Source organism: Opisthorchis viverrini (assembly GCF_000715545.1).
Source record: "Opisthorchis viverrini unplaced genomic scaffold opera_v5_48, whole genome shotgun sequence".
In the NCBI taxonomy this organism is placed as follows: Eukaryota; Metazoa; Platyhelminthes; class Trematoda; order Opisthorchiida; family Opisthorchiidae; genus Opisthorchis; species Opisthorchis viverrini.
The window spans coordinates 902,992-920,036 of NW_008751704.1; the positions used below are offsets into that span (position 1 = coordinate 902,992).

Here is a 17,045-nt window from a genome sequence, read left to right on the forward strand (position 1 = left end):
AGTCATACGAATCTTGGATGTGTGTGGGTGACTTGCCGGCAAGTGGTTTAAGGATACCTGCTAGATATCTGGCCAGCTCATGTGGTGGTGAACCTATGCCATCCACTATTGGTCTTATGGGGACACCTTCCTTGTGAATTTTCGGCAACCCGTACAGTCGTGGTTGGATTGCACTTTTTGGGTACAATCGACACCACTTGCCTTGCCCCAGATGGTTTATCACAGATCTTAGATACCTCCCAACTTCAACTTTACTCTTACTCATAATTGACGTGATCTTTCTGTTAATAATTTGTCGGTAAGGACCATTAGCTATGTGTTGTCTAACTTTATGAAGATAGTCACTCTTATTCATGACGACCGTGGCCTTAGCTTTATCTGCCTTTGTAATTACTATGCTGTCTCATCAGACTGAACACCCAGCACTGATCACGTCACCAGTCATAAGGAATCTCACTGATTGGTTCCCTGATTGACTTAAAACCCAATCAACCTACTTACCTACTCACTTGGCCTGACGAAGCTCTTGTTGTCAAAAGCGAAACGTTGCCCAGCAATAACTCCACCGATTGTTTACCAAACCCCTCTGAAAGGATGATAGTTCTCTTTACTGGACTCCTTACAAGTATATAGCACCAAACTAGGCTGTTACCTGCAAAAGGGTAAAAAGAGTATCTGTAAAGAAAGACTACAAATTAGCTACTGCTCACGAGTCTCCTAAAAGGACCAACCAGAAGTCGAAAAAAACAAAGGTCTCAATCTACGGTGGCAGGTTATGAACTGTAAGATGTTGCGCCCATGATAGCAAATACTTGTTTCTGCTAGTAGGATTAAGGTTCTGCAGACAAATTTAGTTACTCTGTTTAATCTTTGAAGATACGGGTTTGAGAACCGTCGCAAACAAGTTTAATGTGGGTAATCATATCAGTATGAACGAACTGTACCCAACTTCCTTCGCTCATAATCGTGTTTACCGCTAAGAAGTGTTCGCTACTGTCAAAGAGATATTGGTGCAAAAAGATTTGGTAATTTTTAGTGGAGTTTTTGCAGTGTCAGTGGAGTTAATCTCTGAATTGAAAGGCCGAGAAGCACTGTACACCTGTTTCATTCTTGTTGGGAATCATTAACAGTCAGAATATCACAAAATTCCAGGTAGTTTCGGACTTACAAACTTCTGGACAGTGGTTGCACACCTAGACGGTTGACCACGAGGGGCTGATCAGCTCTGAATTGGATATAATATGCTACCACTCATCCTTAAATCACCGAAACCACGTCACTTTGTCACGTACTGACTAGCTCCTTAAATGACAACTTCTCGAAGCACTGTCACCTGTTTCATTCTTGTTGGGAATCATTAACAGTCAGAATATCACAAAATTCCAGGTAGTTTCGGACTTACAAACTTCTGGACAGTGGTTGCACACCTAGACGGTTGACCACGAGGGGCTGATCAGCTCTGAATTGGATATAATATGCTACCACTCATCCTTAAATCACCGAAACCACGTCACTTTGTCACGTACTGACTAGCTCCTTAAATGACAACTTCTCAGAATGAAGATTCACTCAACTTGTGAAATATATTTTTTCTCTGAGATTAATGGCAATGTGAGAATACTTGATAATTTCCAACGCAGATTTACCAAATGCACAAATCTTCCTAGGTAGGCTTGCTAGTGTCTATGCCTCTTTGTCTAGTAACCTACACATTTAACAACTTAGCACCTTATCGTAGACATTTTAGGCCCATTCCGCGGACGGATAAGTAGCTCGGTCGCTACAGCAACAACTGGCTAGTAAAGCGCTTTTTACAGCAAGGAGGAGTTAGAGTGAAGGTTGAAATGAACAGCCGATGGCGAGAGTACTCTTGCATATACTACATAACACATGAGCTTTATCGATAATTTGCTTGCATCCATCAGCATCATCAAGGACATCCACAACAACGATGGCATAGATGTTCCAGTACCACTGAAGAAAACTTATTTTACAAAAACTTAGATGAGGAGAAAGGCAAAAGTGGACAGGATACAAACATCATGCTAGAGGCTTTCGTAGTGTATGCGGTATTTTAACATGCCATTTCAGCTATGCAAAGTAGATGTGAACTCCGAGGTTAGATTTACTCAGGAATATCACAGCATCGTAAAGGGAATGACTCGAAACGTTGCTCTGACATTGAAGTAAGTCTTTGTGACTGGAATAGTAAGGTTTTCTACAGTTTGGCAATCACTTATTAACAGGTTACTCAGGTTGGAATTAGTCAAATAAACTTGCTCGTTGTATTCTCGTCAATCTAATTTCTTACGTCCTGTGTGAACATCACAGTCGAGGAATTCATTTTAGGCTCATTCAACTCTTCCGTTCACATCAGTACGAAGCGCAAACAGGTTACGAGTACAAGTGGTGAGTGTACAATTGATGAAAACTCTTTAGTAGTCTGCTTCTGGGCTTTTCGAAGGATTTCCCACCGTATGCCTTCAGTAAACCCCAGATCGAATCAAGCAGTCATTCTATTGAAAAATAACTGATGACCTACCAACCGTGCACATTTGCTTACAAATCGTCCATTCAAAGTTATTAGGGTGAAGATTGGTTATATTCTTTCGGGCTGATGCATCTTATGTGAATACTGCGTATAATAACATCGATTATTGGCTTGCAATGGGTTCTTAGTTGCATCAAAGTTCCCACCAACATTTCTCACTAGTTTGAAATAGTAGGCTACCACTAAGAGTATTCCGATTTTGCTTTTAACCAAGAATCACTCACCTTTAACGCATGCTAAACTACAGTTCTTCGAACTTGACACTGGATAGCTTGAAACTAGTCGATTCGTTTCCAGACGGCACCCGGTTTGATACGTCTCCAAATAATGAACTTTTTGCATCTTGTTTGTTATTTCTCACGATTTTGTTTATTACTTTCCAGCTAAACGGAGCCATGTCTATGTCAATTTGCCGATGCAACTACCGATTTTGAACCCCAACCGTCCACTACACTTTATAACCGATCAATCAACTAACAGAGGGATGCCTAATACATCGAGCTGCACGGAAAATGTGGCTAAACCAAACAGCCAAACGTCCGATCTATCGAACGACGGTGAGGTTGTTAAGAGTCAGCATGTCTCTAGCAGCCTGGATTCCAACGAAGGGAAGTCAGACAGGTTCTTTTGGTCCCCCAGGTGTCCGCCAGATGGGGCTGCAGTCTACGACACTTCTCCTACCAATTCAAGTGTCTCCTCATCGCCCATTGTCAAGTCGCATCCAGGTCTTACGGCACTCAGTGGAACAGGTCAAACGCAAGAACAAGAAGATTTGGCTGATCAGAAAAACAAACTACGAAATCTTAGTTTGGGCATAGAGGTTGTTTCTGGGAAGTTGACCGACTGTAGGAAGCCACTGAAGCTATCACTACGACCATTTTCACCAAGCCTCACAGGGGCACCATACACTGGAAACAACTCCAGCCCAGAAAAGCTGTCAAGTCAAGAGGAAACCAAGGTAAGACAGATTTATTTGAAGGCACCTTTGCTTGCCTCTTACTTAGTGTGCACGAAAGCTAATCAGTCTTTCCTAGTCGCTTAACTAAGAAAACTCCGTTAAAAGCACACTTCAGAAAAGTGAATCTTGTATTCTTCACCTTCAACACTTACTGGTTGGTACGAGGCTGCATTGAAGTCTATCGGGTTTCAAGGCTGATTTCGCTCTAGCTCATCGACAGAAGAAAAACTAATAAATGTAGGATGTTGTGACAATAACAAGCTGTTCTCCAAATGAAAGAGTTGGATGGTATGCATATTAGGGTAGACTTAAGTTTGCTGTGCTTTGGTCGAAAATATTTGATATGATTCTGCCTGCACACAAAATATGTAGTATATATATATATATATGTGTGTGTGTACGCTGAAAAGTCTTGAAGCACCGTACAGCTCTCTCATCCTCATTGGAAATCATCAACAGTGCTCATCTCACGAAGCTCCAGAGTTTCGAAACCGTGACCTTCCGACTAGTGGTTCGAACACCCAACCTTTCGGCCACGAGCAGCTGATCGGCGGTGTGTTTACCTCGCTCTGCTCATCCGGTGATTGCAGCAGGAGCCCTGTTCCAGTACAAATCAGTGCAACCAAAATGTTTTACGTCTTTAACAACGTATTGAGAAAAAACATGTTTGTAAGGATAGTTCATTTTGTACACTTGTGTCATAAAATGTAAACACTGTAAAACGCAATAACTTCCCATTCACCCTCCGTATTTTGCATAGATTTTGACAAAAAATGAACAATTTAATCCTAAAATGTGTAATTTTAGTTAGACCCAATGGCTTTTTTCTCGTTTTCATTAAATGCATTCGCAGCCTTATCACTAATGCTTAATTAATAGTGGTGAATTTCAGCTTTTTCTACATAACAAAACGTCATTACCGTTTCAGTGCTCAAAGGAAACGCAAAGGAATCAAACAGTCTACCATTACCCTACTTGTATCGTTCGAAGCTCAATGTCTGGCACAGAGAAAGTTTTGCATTTAGTCAGCGTTCGAACAAAAGTGATTCTTAAGATGTGCGATGCACATGGTAAGCATGACCTAGTTTCGGGGTTGCATACGTTCCATGTCTTGAAAAGGACACACGTGTGTAGCGGAAGGGAATTTTGTTCCGATTCAGTGAGCTGTTGTAAGTAATAGGGAGAAACCACTATGTTTCTTCTTGCGAAGTGTTTAGGCCACGTGCATCACCACACTACTTGAGGACACGCGTCCTTAAGCACTAGAGCAACCAAGTGGTCTGAAACCAACCCAGCCTAGTTACCATGCTTTGTGCACAAAAATGAAATACCAGGCTTCTATAACGTTATCCTCACCACAGTGGAACATCGGCTAGCTTTTGCCATTGTAACAATGATTGCAAGTTTTGTTTGGAATTTAACTGTGCTCGATACCATTAGCTGTGAAGTGTGTGGAAGAAGCAAAAAATATGTGTTGTCTGAAACAGAGAAGCTACAGGCAAACTATGTCGTGTATTTGTTTTCAAGCAACGTTCGAGAAACGAATAGTCTCCAGACATCATTTTCAAAGCCGATAAATTAACAAACGATATCACAGTCGGTAGGCGACAGACAGCCATAAGTATTCTGTTCACTTAATTCTACCTTGCTGTCTAAGCGCGACAGTAATAATATCACAAACTTTCGTAGACGTCTAAACCTTCTTTTAGCATGGGTCATGTTGTCTTCCTTAAGAACGCAACCCAGAAGGACAGATCAAGTCAGAATGCCTACTGTTTCTTGCACCGGAGAACGACTTAACTCTCGCAGCAAGAAACAGGGCTACTAGCGAAGAGCTAATAATGATGATTGGCTCCACTTACTAGCAATTCTAAGATGGGCCACAATACTGGATAGCACAATAAAATACTATACATTCGTTGGTTAACTTTGCTTAGTGTAAACGCTTTTCACCCCTGTGCAACTGAGCTTAGCTGTACTGCACTGTTCACATATCAGTAGTTAATTAATCTCTCTCTACCTCAATAGAACTCAGTGGTTAATGTGCAAACTTACTAACCGGAAGGTCCGTGAACTCAACCTCTGTCTTGACTGTCTTCGTCTGGGCTAGAGCGAGCTGGCAATTTCTAAGCCCCCTGCTTTCTTCGTGTGATGTGATACCTGGGTATCGAAAGGATGCCACGGATGAACCATCATTTCTTTATTTTTTTCCCTGTTTTCTCTCCGTCAAAGTTCTCTGTTAGTATTCACGAGTCGAAACATGGTTATTTAGTTTATGGACGGCAAGCTGTGATAGATGGTTATCACTAGGAGCATTCGAAAACCCCTATGAATGAGCCATTTTCAAGGATCATTTCATGCAGATAGCTGTCTTTGATGGTTAATAGTTTTTTGGTGAATGGTACGTTTTTTTGTTCTGGCATTCGGACGCGTTCTTCAAAAACTATCAAGATGTTGCAGACAGTAGTTGGCCAAGCCGCTCTTTCACTTTTCAGGTCTACCAAAGGTCTGGAACCAAAATTAAACTTTTTTCCAACTTACCTGAAGACTGCCGCAATAGCGAACTCCAACTCCTCCATTTTTGCCTTTATTCTGCAAATGCCCCTCTAGATAAGTTCAACAACCAATCGCTTTATTCGACCTATCCAGCGTAGCTGGCTATGTGCATCAAGGCGCATTACGTTGGCCTTTGTTCGTTGCATATCGTTGATCTTCCTTCAGATTTAGTGTTTGAGATCCAATGTGATTATCGGATTCAGAGAACACTGAATAGGCATTGTGAGCGAAATTTTCTGAACAGTCTAATATGCCTCAGGTATAACGTCCATTTCTTATTGCCGTGCAAAAGCAAAGACAGTCCGACAGCTTGCTACACTGCAAGCGTGGCGTCCAAACATGGGTTGTAGTTGCTTGAAACGCGTAGATGTAGACCATCGGAAGCAGCGCTTCCCTTGCCAATCCAAACCTATAGTTCACAACAGAGAAGGTTCACGAAGAAAGTGATGCCCCCGCAGCAGAAGTCTCTGTAAAACAATATGCTGTTGCCACTAATTTGAATGCAGGGGTACCTGGTGTTGTAAACCCATTATATTTTTGTAAAAGACAAATTCACAAAGCCGTTTGTGTTTAGACCAAATTGAGAAGCTGACAAGACAAATTATGTGGCCATACCTCGACTCCGAACTTGCAAATACCTAAACCATCTGCAAAACGTAGCATACGAAAATTTCAGCTTCATGTTAGCCATAAAGCACCTGGGGGTGGAGAGTTGTCCAGTCAGACATTATTAGATTGGTATGCCTTCTTGAAAGTCATGAAACGCTTCCGTGCAAATCATATTCAGACTGATACCGGGCAAATTTGGAGGCAGTTGGCAACTTCAGTGCCCATTTTGAACTCGGTAGGGATGATTCCACAGATACGTACTCGGGTTTTCAGACCAGAGCAGCACTGACATATTTTTCAGGATCGCCTAGCTCTTAGTCAGCAATACAAATTTCCCTGTTGATTGAGTCAGAAGATTTCTAACGTTCGCTAGCAGTGCGTATAACGCCTGGTTCTCTTCCAGGTATGTTTGTGGAAGCTGGCACTCAGCAGAAACAGGGTCATTTGGGCTGCGTTTGATTTTGAATCTACACTTATCTCCGAGGGTATTTTTCCTCCCCGAATATTAGCGTCTAGATGGTTGATCAGGAACCAACCTGCGATTTTACTTGCGGACCAAGGAAGCCTGATTTTACCACAGTTTTCCTTTCTCTATCAACTTCGCTCTTCGTTTAACAGTGGTATATTTGTGGGGTCCTTGAACTATTCTGTTAGCTTCACAGACTTCCCCTTACTTCATAGATGGTTGAGGTGGATCAATTTCATAGGGACTTGGAACAACTCTGCAAGACAGTTCATATCTACTTTGGATATCTTAAGTATTGCTTGCGTCCTAACGTCTTTTTTGGGCCTAATGGTTCTACTTGCAGCCTCCCAGACATAATCCTTAGTCCCCTCTTCGTCGAACAACTGCGTTGAATTGAACAGTCTGCGGGCATAAAACCCTACATACTTCTGCAATGATTATTTTTCCAACAGCTCCTTGCTAATGAGCTCGATAGAGAGAGAAGAGAAACTCCCCCATGACTAGCCGCTGTTTGGATCATACCAGTGAAAGGCGCATTTTGAAGTCAGAAAAGTGTAACAACTTTGTTATGAGAACTTGCTCCGGATCTCCTTATCGGATAGTGGTATGATTCGGAAGATGTCCGAATCGACGTTCTGGATGCACTCAAACCGTGATTGATTGTATCCCGAGGATGAATAGTATATGAATGCTGACAAGTCTCCTCATAGTTCCACACGTCATCAGTGCATGCCGGCCGTTTACGCACATGCATACAAGTCCGAACGGCCCTTCCTTGTTTATCTATCACGATTGATTCGGGAGTTGAGAGCAGCCATGTAGAATTGGCGATTTGTTAACTGAATGGATGGTTAACTGAACGGATGACAGCTGTTCGTAGGCTCCCTGTCGATTGCGACTTCGTTGAATCATACACACTGACAGAAGGGGGTAAATGTCCCCTCGACAGGAGAAGTTTAGTAGTCATTATCCTCTAATCTGATCCACCCAGTATTCTCCGATTCATAAAATCAGTCAGGGCGAATATGATCACAGGTTCCTTTCAAGTGTCCTGCAAAGTTTCAAACCAACAGAAGCCTCATCCAGCTCCCTGTATTCTTCCTTAATCAGCCAGCAGAGGTTTTCTGAGAAGAGTTAGGTCAATAAGAGAGGGTTCGGCTCCGTCGCCTCCACCTTCGTGGAGGGGGATTCTAAAGCTCCAAATTCCCAGTCGAATTTAGGGTATTTGGTTTTCAGGATTTTTAGTTGATAACCGCTGCGATTTTCAAGTCCTTACTTACTTTGTTACTTTCTTTCGCGGTGCACGCCGATTTTGAACCTCAAAATGTTAGTTTCCCATCCACCTCCTACAATGAATCTTTGTTCCTTTCAACTATGTGTAAGTGTGAGATTTTGGAGACCAATGCCAGTTTTTTTATCTAACCATATTAGTATATGGATCCGTCATCGTAAATAAATTCATCACCGGTCACTTTTCTCATCGCTTTCTGGTCAACAGGATTATCAGGAACACTATGTAGTTCATATATCCCTAGTTATCTATTAATCGATTAATAGTTTGGTCCAGTTGAATTCTGGTTTACAGAGTCAACATAAGACACCAGTGTGTGGTTAATTTCCTGAAGCAATGACTCAATATTTTACAGAGAGGCGGTTCTATGTAAGGCGTTCAGATAAAAAGCTAGCTTTCCATATATTCATCCAGGCATCTCGCCCTACAAGTTTGAAATAATACCTCTGACGGTGGCCGGCGCTGCACTTTCGTGCACAATAATTTATGTGCGTATTCGAGACAGGGCTCAATGACCGGACAGCCCGGAGGTTATCAGCGTATTTTTGGTCAGTAAAGTATATAAACATGTCCCAAGTTTCCGTTGCTTTCAATTATGTTTCCCACACTTCAGGTTGTTTGACAGTGCCTACATGACATGTTCCGTTCTCGTTCTTTATCGATTAGCCTGTGGGAATCAACTAATTGAAAATATTCTTATCCTAATTTATGTATTAGCGGTACTGGGCCAGCTGAGTCATAGACCAAACAGGCAAAAAAAATCCCCATTAGTGCTTCCGTCGATGGGTGAACAAAATCGGCAACGTTATGAGTAGTGTACTACGTCTATACACGTATCGTGATATCTCAGATATCGTGACAACTAAACCATGAGATGGCCTGGTGCGGCACATTTAGTTGCTTGAAAACATTCTAAAGGAGAAATTCAGCTGGGTTCCAAGTGAGTCTGCTATCAAAACCCAACTGATATGCAAATGAATGCATTTGTCGAAAACCGGCTTATATTTAGTCGTCATAGATTTAATCTGTCAAAATGAATGAAAATCCCATCGAAAGCCTACATTGGACACAGAAACAAGAATGAGACAGTGGGACGGCCAGGAATGCAACAACGTAACCTCCCACGATTTATTTCCAAATTGCCTTTGGGCACACCTCTTACCAGGATAATCGGCATAACTGGTCTGGCACAGACTGAAAGGTGCACAAAACACATTCCTCTTCAATCACTTGAGAGGTGATCCCTTCACAATCTTACTGGCTGATTTTCATCTTCATCAAAAGCACTGTGCAGTGTGCTTGTAGTCCTTGGGCAGCGACACCGCCGTACACATGGAACAATTAATCTGTTTTACCCACTGATTTCATTCTAAGCTTGATAATTTACCTTTATGACAAATACACAAGCCCGTACTCAGGTCTGCTAAGAATGTAGTACGTTTGCTAGCGGATTGTTGAACAAATTGGTCTGCAGTGCTCCAGTCCAAAAACCGTATTTCTTTTTGCAGCCAGCAAACAAATCCCAACTCTACTCAGATTCGAACTGTCCAGGTACATCCAGTGGGCCCCTCTGTAGCCATCCCTCGGCGTCCAGTCCACCTTTGCCACTACCACCTCCGCCCACTCAGTCTCCGATTCCTTTTCAAACCAATCCTCCCTACTATCATGAGCATGCACGTGCTGATGAGTTGTGTTTGAACCCAAATCGGAAAACCATGCCCCCTGGATCATCCAGTGACAATGAACCAATGGCATTTTCTAAACTAAATCAAGAAAACGGGTCGAATTCACCACCTGTTCCTCTACCGCTACCGCCACCGCCACCTCCAAATATTGCCCCTGCTGTTCCTCGAAGAGATCCTAACACTGCACTGCAGCAGACTCCCAAATCAACACCCAATACACCCCCAGTGAGTGTTGTTTGCTAAAACACCCCCGTCATGCCACAGATATTATGACTAAAAGCCGTATCATATCAAATAGTATCTAATTCACTCTAGACGTTACTGTCAGCACTTTGAAGTATTCACCGCTATCTATGTTCTGCTACGTTCGATGAATTAGTACTAGTAAAGGAATAAAACAGCTGTTACTATGATAGATGCACTTTACTGGAATACCTCCTAAGGTCCTTTACGTAGTTCCTTTTCAGGAGAGCGTCAGATGCATGAATGTGAATTGGAGTGCACCCTTGAGTGTCCCCAATGAAATCAGTGTTGAGCTAGAACTCGAATTCAAATCAGATAATTTTGTAAGTAGAGGTTCCAGCCAATACCCCGGCAACGCATGCTGCTTTCCGGGTCGTATGCACAGTAGATTCTCTCACAGAACATAAGCTTGTAGCTTATAGTATAACGGTGATACTACGGATGAGGAAGGCATGCGAGTAGTATGTTTTCTTCTTTTAAATTGGCTTTGCGTCCCTTGGAAAGGGAGATCTGTTGCGGACTTTGTGGAGTCGCTTTGTAGCATTTGCTCGGATTTGAGCAACAGTCAATAAATATCTAGGAAAGTTCAGGAAGACATGGTCAAGAGAAGATGGATGTTCAGTTTTTGTAAATAAGATGCAAATGAGAGTTTTGCTTCCCTGTCCAATAGTCTGTAACTGGTCATTTGGCATTTTCTAATAAAAAAACCTCACAGCGAAGGCCTTGTTCCTGTTCAATTTTAGTAGTGTAGTTGACTGGTATTATTATTCAAACTAGTGTTGCCACTTCTGATACTGCTCTTATCGTTTCCTTCATTTGTCTCTAGCCTCAACCAATTGTGCCTACCACACAAACTCAATCCGTTCCACTGGCTCAGAATTCACCTATAAGCAGTGTTGAGCTTACTAATTCCAACACACCATCAACGTCTAAAGACAGTCCGTCGTCAGTTTCCTGTACGTCCACTCCTACCTCCACCCCGATGACTGCTAATGCGGACGCGCCACAGCGGAACCATCAAAATCAAGCCCCATTGGAGACGGATACACACAGCACGCTGACAGCATCATCAAGTTCATCCAAATCAACCGCCAAGCATGTCATAAGTCGACCGATCCCACTGAAGGGCAGCCCGGAAACGGAGACCCCATCTAGCCCGATAGGTTATCATAGACATAGTAGCCTTCCAAGTCAAACCACCGTGATGAGCATCATAGACGGGCGAACCGTTGTGCCTTGGAATCCAAAGAGCAATGATCCATCGCTTAAGGCTTCGTTGGCAGCGTCGGGCAGTACTTTGCAAGACGCAGTCACAGCATCTCTATTATCTCAGTCAACTATTCTGTCAGATGCCACTCCACAATGGATCCCCCCGGAGCAATCAACGATTCGACAGCGATTGCTTACCGGCTGTTCAAACAAAAAGGTTGAATTTATCGGTTCAGCGGACGGTGAATCAGTGCAAAATCAGGAATTCTTGAGTCATTCGACGCAGAGCGTGCAAAGCAAGAGGCCAACCTGCCTGACTGGCAATGCACAGCAAGCTGCTGCGGCTAGATCTCGTAACCGCCCGCAGCGCAGTCAGACAGAACACATGTCCTCACGCTCTGAACGTGACCCTCGAAGGCACCATACAACCTCTGACATGGAACCAGTGGGAGAGTTGACTGGACAACGTTCCTCTGGTTCAGTTGGATTGCATATTACCGAAAAACAAGCATGTCGAGGTGCTGTACCTCCATCCGAATTTGAAATGATTGGTAGTGTGAGGGATCAAAATGAATGCCAGTCTCTATCGCCAACTGAAGCTGAATGGTGGAGAGCTCAACAACGGTCAAAAATGATTGCTTTGGGTAAGCAGGCCTTCAAATTAACTTAACGGATGTGTCGTTTTGGGCATCATGTCGCTCGTGATGTTTTGCATTAGTGCACCTGAATGTTAGTCACAAAAGTGGGTCGTAAATTTCCCCTTGCACGATCTATTCTGTGAACAATTGCAGTTAAATCAACGTTTCTAAAACTTGACATCGAACAAGGAAGATGACAACATACCAGTATTTTACTTGCCCGTGCTCAATTTCTCCTACAAAATTAATCACAGTAATTAAGCTTTTGTGACCGACGGATTCGTCCACCCCTGTCAGATTGTCCGTGGAAAATTGGATTTAGCACCTAGCCTCAGTTCAGTTGAAGAACTCACCAGTGAAGTTTAAGAAGTGCTCAAAAAAGCGAGTGACAAATAGGTGCTTATTATTGTGGACCTACCAAAGTGAGAACGTAGCTACGGAAACTTCTCTGATACAGTGAGTTACCAGTTATTAGTACGCTCCGCTTTGTTTCCTCAAACTAATGATAAACGTTGGTTACTGTCAGCTGCTGCCCGGATTTTTCCCTCCTAGGGATACGGTCATTTTAACACTAGGAAACTTTAGTCTCAATTTTCAACAAGCGGAATGAGTTTTTCTTTTGATTCCAAACTTCGCTACTATTTTACTCAATATCAAACCGTTTAGGTAACTTTACGAAACTTGTGAACGCCTGTGTGGTGAAAAGTAAATATTTGGACAAGTTTTCGAGAAGCACGTGAGCGGGATTTGCAGTAAGCGGACATAATCGGTCATCGTTGTTGCTAGGTTAATGTAGAAATCGTCCGACGCACATCCACGCACTTCCGCTTTTTTTCATCCACACAAACGCTAATGAAGATGCATACCAGTTGTCTGCACGCGTACTTAAAGTTTATTCTCCAAAGTGTAAGTGACACTGAACGCGTGCTGCACGCCATTGTTGGCGCGTATTATATGGTAAAACCCGACTAGCAGTAGAATGCACACGCTGGTTGCTTGCATACTGAATAAGGGATCATACACGATACACCCTTAAGTGCTCATTCAAGACCTGCTATCGTTTCTTGACAAATATCACATGTCGCTTTTGAATACCTGTCCATGGGGCATATTAAGTGATACATCATAAATCCTCACGTAGTTTCAGTCCAGATTCTTGCGCGTCTCCCGTTGTGTCACCTAAGTTCAACTTTCTACTTAGGGTCATACAGTATGGTGGCACACGAACGGTAATTTGTTGCCACCAGCACCATCAATCGCGAAAGCCGAAGTGACTCGTATCAGCGAAGTTGGTATATGTAAAGCCTGGTAGGTTAGTCGGTGAGCTGACGGGCCTAAAATGCAGGTCAAACCGAACTTTGTCTTTCTTAGTTTGTCATCCCCCGGGTTATCTTTTATAGTCACTTTCTTGCAGAAGCTTATATTTCGTCTCAACATCCAGAAGCACACGTCATTGCTTGCACTCATGAAACCCATCATGAGTTTTTCATTGTCAACCATCCTACGAACGATTCCATCAACTGATAGCTCGAATCCAACACAGCCTTGTATGGTGGTGGCATTGCCTCAATGCTACCACAACCATGGGTGACATTTCTCAGTGGCATTCTTCACAATGAGAAGACATTTCATTGGTGTGTAAACGAGTTAGGATGAATAAAGCAATCAGATGGCAACCGGATTTGACAGAATCATGTTCCAGATACATGTCGCTAGGTCACAGTTTGCCCTGCTCAAGTTGTATATGACCACACACATTGGCACTCATCCCATTCATAAGACAGTGCGACACGCCTTACCCTAATCAGTTACAGTGGTTACAGCTGGTTAACCATGTGTGCAGTTTGTTCTGGCGAAAGCGTACGTCTGGAGGGAAACTGATCGGCGTGTTCTACTGTGCAATGGAATGCTAGGCAAAACGTGGCGGAAACTCTGGTCTCTAGGAGGAGGCTCGTAATGTAGAAATCCACCTGTGGTTAGACGTCAAACGTTGAGGTGTGACTACTACTGTACGTTAAAATAAATCTTTGAAAATGCTTATCTTTGCAACATTCTTGCCCATTTTAATGGTATACAGGTCGAACACACAAGAGTAATATTTGTAGACGCGTGTTCTACTGTGCAATGGAATGCTAGGCAAAACGTGGCGGAAACTCTGGTCTCTAGGAGGAGGCTCGTAATGTAGAAATCCACCTGTGGTTAGACGTCAAACGTTGAGGTGTGACTACTACTGTACGTTAAAATAAATCTTTGAAAATGCTTATCTTTGCAACATTCTTGCCCATTTTAATGGTATACAGGTCGAACACACAAGAGTAATATTTGTAGACTAGTACGTAGTTTACTTGTGCGCCCCTGTGTGTGAAGGTAATTTGGTATAATATAGGCAGTGAGGAAATCTTTATCGTGTCTGAATTTCGCCCTGCACGTATAGCTGCAGTGTGCTGAAAAGCTTAGAAGCCACTTGCTTAATAGCTTACACGGCTGCTCACTTCCTTGCAAACTACCATAACTTGCTTCCACTATTTTATGCTCCTAGAATAGCCAACTTCACGAGTGTCTCGTAGCAGAGCCTTTCACTCACTGAAGTCTATGGCAAAGATCTCGAAGGTGTCGATTTAGTGTTTATTCACATGACCTTAGCAGAAAATCGCCGATAAGTACCTGAGATAAGCCACATCACTCATAAAAGGGCCAGTCCTTACCAGATCACGTGATGTAAACGATATGCTCGAAGGAATTAACGTCATTCCCCTGCCTAAACGATGCTTACTCACACTGCTGATCAATGACTCCTAGCTTCATAGAAAGTTTTCAAAGCTGCATTCAAAATGCTGTGGGTTCGAAGAATCTTATAGGTTGTGCTTTGCCAATAATTCCCAGCAACATACAGCTTTGAAGTTTGCCTCTGCCTTCTAGCAGGAGTCAGTTTCACATGCGGAGCAAAATCCGCACTCGGTAGGATTCTCATAGAGAAATGGGTAAATACCATACCGTACGTCGAAAAGTTGGCTGGTATTAAACTCCCACTAGGTTCAGTAATTCTTAGGCCATCAATACTTTATGAGCTATCAGACGAACTCCAGAGACTTGCCTAAGTGGCCCCCTTGTCTGCTATTTATGTGTTTTTTACTTAAGGATCACATTGTGCTTTCCAAGAACAACCTATTTTTCGCTTGTCTACTGGCGCTGGTGCCAAACTGTTACTTTCAAGTGTTTGGCCTTAGTCATCAACAATAAGCAGCCTAGTTTTCCCACCCTCGTCCCCTATCAAGTTTCGTTCCTACCCCTTGTGCTTCTTTTAAAGTGTCATAAAACTGTGTACGAGCTGGAATGGGAGGGAGCAACAGGCTCGACTACTTAGTGGTTGACGTTTTTGTGCCCGAAATTTTGGTAATTTGCCACCTGTTGCATCCTTCGTGGAGATTTTGTCGACACTGTGCCCTCTACAGATGTTCCTATTCTGCAGTACACTAGAGACTGGGAGTGGTTGTTCACCATAAGTACTGGTAACCACAAGTCATTAGCACCGATGGGTAGCGAACACAACTCATACCGTGAGCCAGTTGTTGTCTGTCAAGAAATGATTGGCAATAAAATAACAGACTTTACTGACGTCTGTGTGTGTGGGTTGTAGTCTCCACACTGACTTGTTCACAAGACATTCTCGGAACCATGGACAGCAAGCCTTTCTTGACACTTTTGTCGCAGGTGGTAAGGCCTACCTTGCCCATCCAACTTAAATGATGACTGACAGGCTAAAAACTTTATCTCACTCCGCTCATCTGATCCATGGGAGTTCTTCTTACTGCCGTTACTACAATATCATTCACATCGATTAGATCAATTCACCTGGTTGTTACTACGATGAAATGATCGTCAAATAGACGGCTCTTGGAACGCGGAGAAAATCCAAACGATAATGGTCACGATGGGTGGGTGCGGTAGAATAAACAGGAAGTCATAAATCTATGGAAGTCAACACGTCAGTCATCCAATTAAGTGTTCTTGTCCTTCAGGACTTTCTAGAGCTGACTCTGTTTGCATACGTCACCTGCATCGTTTTGGTTTCATTCACCAGATGGTTTTGCAACAGTAGTTTTGTTTTCGCCTTCCGAAATTACCGTAAGAGCTTTCGCTACTGCTTTCGAAACCTTGGCACACAGTTCTTGTCGGAATCAGGTATTTGTTGCTTCAAAAAAGAATAGATGGTAACAAAAGAAAGAAGGAAGGAGGCTTCTGATGGGTGCATGTGAATCTTAGTTTCAGAGGTTGTTTTGAGTAGTAAGCTAAATTCTATGTTATGTGTTTATGATGATAGGAAATGGTTCAGTATACCAAAAAATAAATAAAATGCTTACTAGCTAATTGTACGACAAACAGAGTGTTAAGTTCCTCTGATTCGGAAAATGATGTAGCCGCGTAGCCCAGTGCTTCCGACGTAGGCGGACTCTACTTTACGGAAAGGAACCTAATACAGAGTCTCATCACTGTTTACAAACGTTCCGTAGTTTCCACTCTACCTCCAAGTCTTCAATTGACTTTTCTTTGAACAAGGTGCTGCGAGTCGTTTAAGCCTCCAAAGGTAACGTTGCGTTTTCACTATGTGAAATTCTTGGTTTGTTTGTTTATAATTATGGCACGCGGGTAGTGGACAGCTCCACAACCACCGTCCGAGCATGTGAGAGCCTATTATGGCTTACCACAGAAAGCCTTTGTTTGGGTTACTTGGTTGTCTGTTTGTTTCCATTGCTATTTCACGTTTATTCTGTATGCATTTTAAGTACTACCTTGTATCAATTTGGATTCCGTCTTACTGAACCTCGTCTTATCTTATGT

The 17,045-nt window shown here is 42.8% G+C and overlaps 3 protein-coding genes across 3 annotated transcripts in view; 1 reads left to right on the forward strand and 2 right to left on the reverse strand.

The window, feature by feature from the left end:
• Positions 1 to 6,088, reverse strand: part of T265_03387 (hypothetical protein) — a gene marked incomplete at both ends in the record, with an annotated part of 79,753 nt that extends 73,665 nt beyond the window's left edge. The window contains one exon of the mRNA XM_009167856.1: positions 6,051 to 6,088. Within this exon, the coding sequence (XP_009166120.1) occupies positions 6,051 to 6,088 (38 nt within the window). The remainder of the gene's footprint in view (positions 1 to 6,050) is intronic.
• T265_03389 (hypothetical protein) overlaps positions 1 to 17,045 on the forward strand; it is a gene marked incomplete at both ends in the record, with an annotated part of 97,736 nt that overhangs the window by 71,674 nt on the left and 9,017 nt on the right. The window contains 3 exons of the mRNA XM_009167858.1: positions 2,935 to 3,509; positions 9,940 to 10,341; positions 11,186 to 12,212. Of these exons, the coding sequence (XP_009166122.1) occupies positions 2,935 to 3,509; positions 9,940 to 10,341; positions 11,186 to 12,212 (2,004 nt within the window). The remainder of the gene's footprint in view (positions 1 to 2,934; positions 3,510 to 9,939; positions 10,342 to 11,185; positions 12,213 to 17,045) is intronic.
• T265_03388 (hypothetical protein) overlaps positions 8,170 to 17,045 on the reverse strand; it is a gene marked incomplete at both ends in the record, with an annotated part of 11,005 nt that continues 2,129 nt past the window's right edge. Inside the window, one exon of the mRNA XM_009167857.1 lies at positions 8,170 to 8,264. Within this exon, the coding sequence (XP_009166121.1) occupies positions 8,170 to 8,264 (95 nt within the window). The remainder of the gene's footprint in view (positions 8,265 to 17,045) is intronic.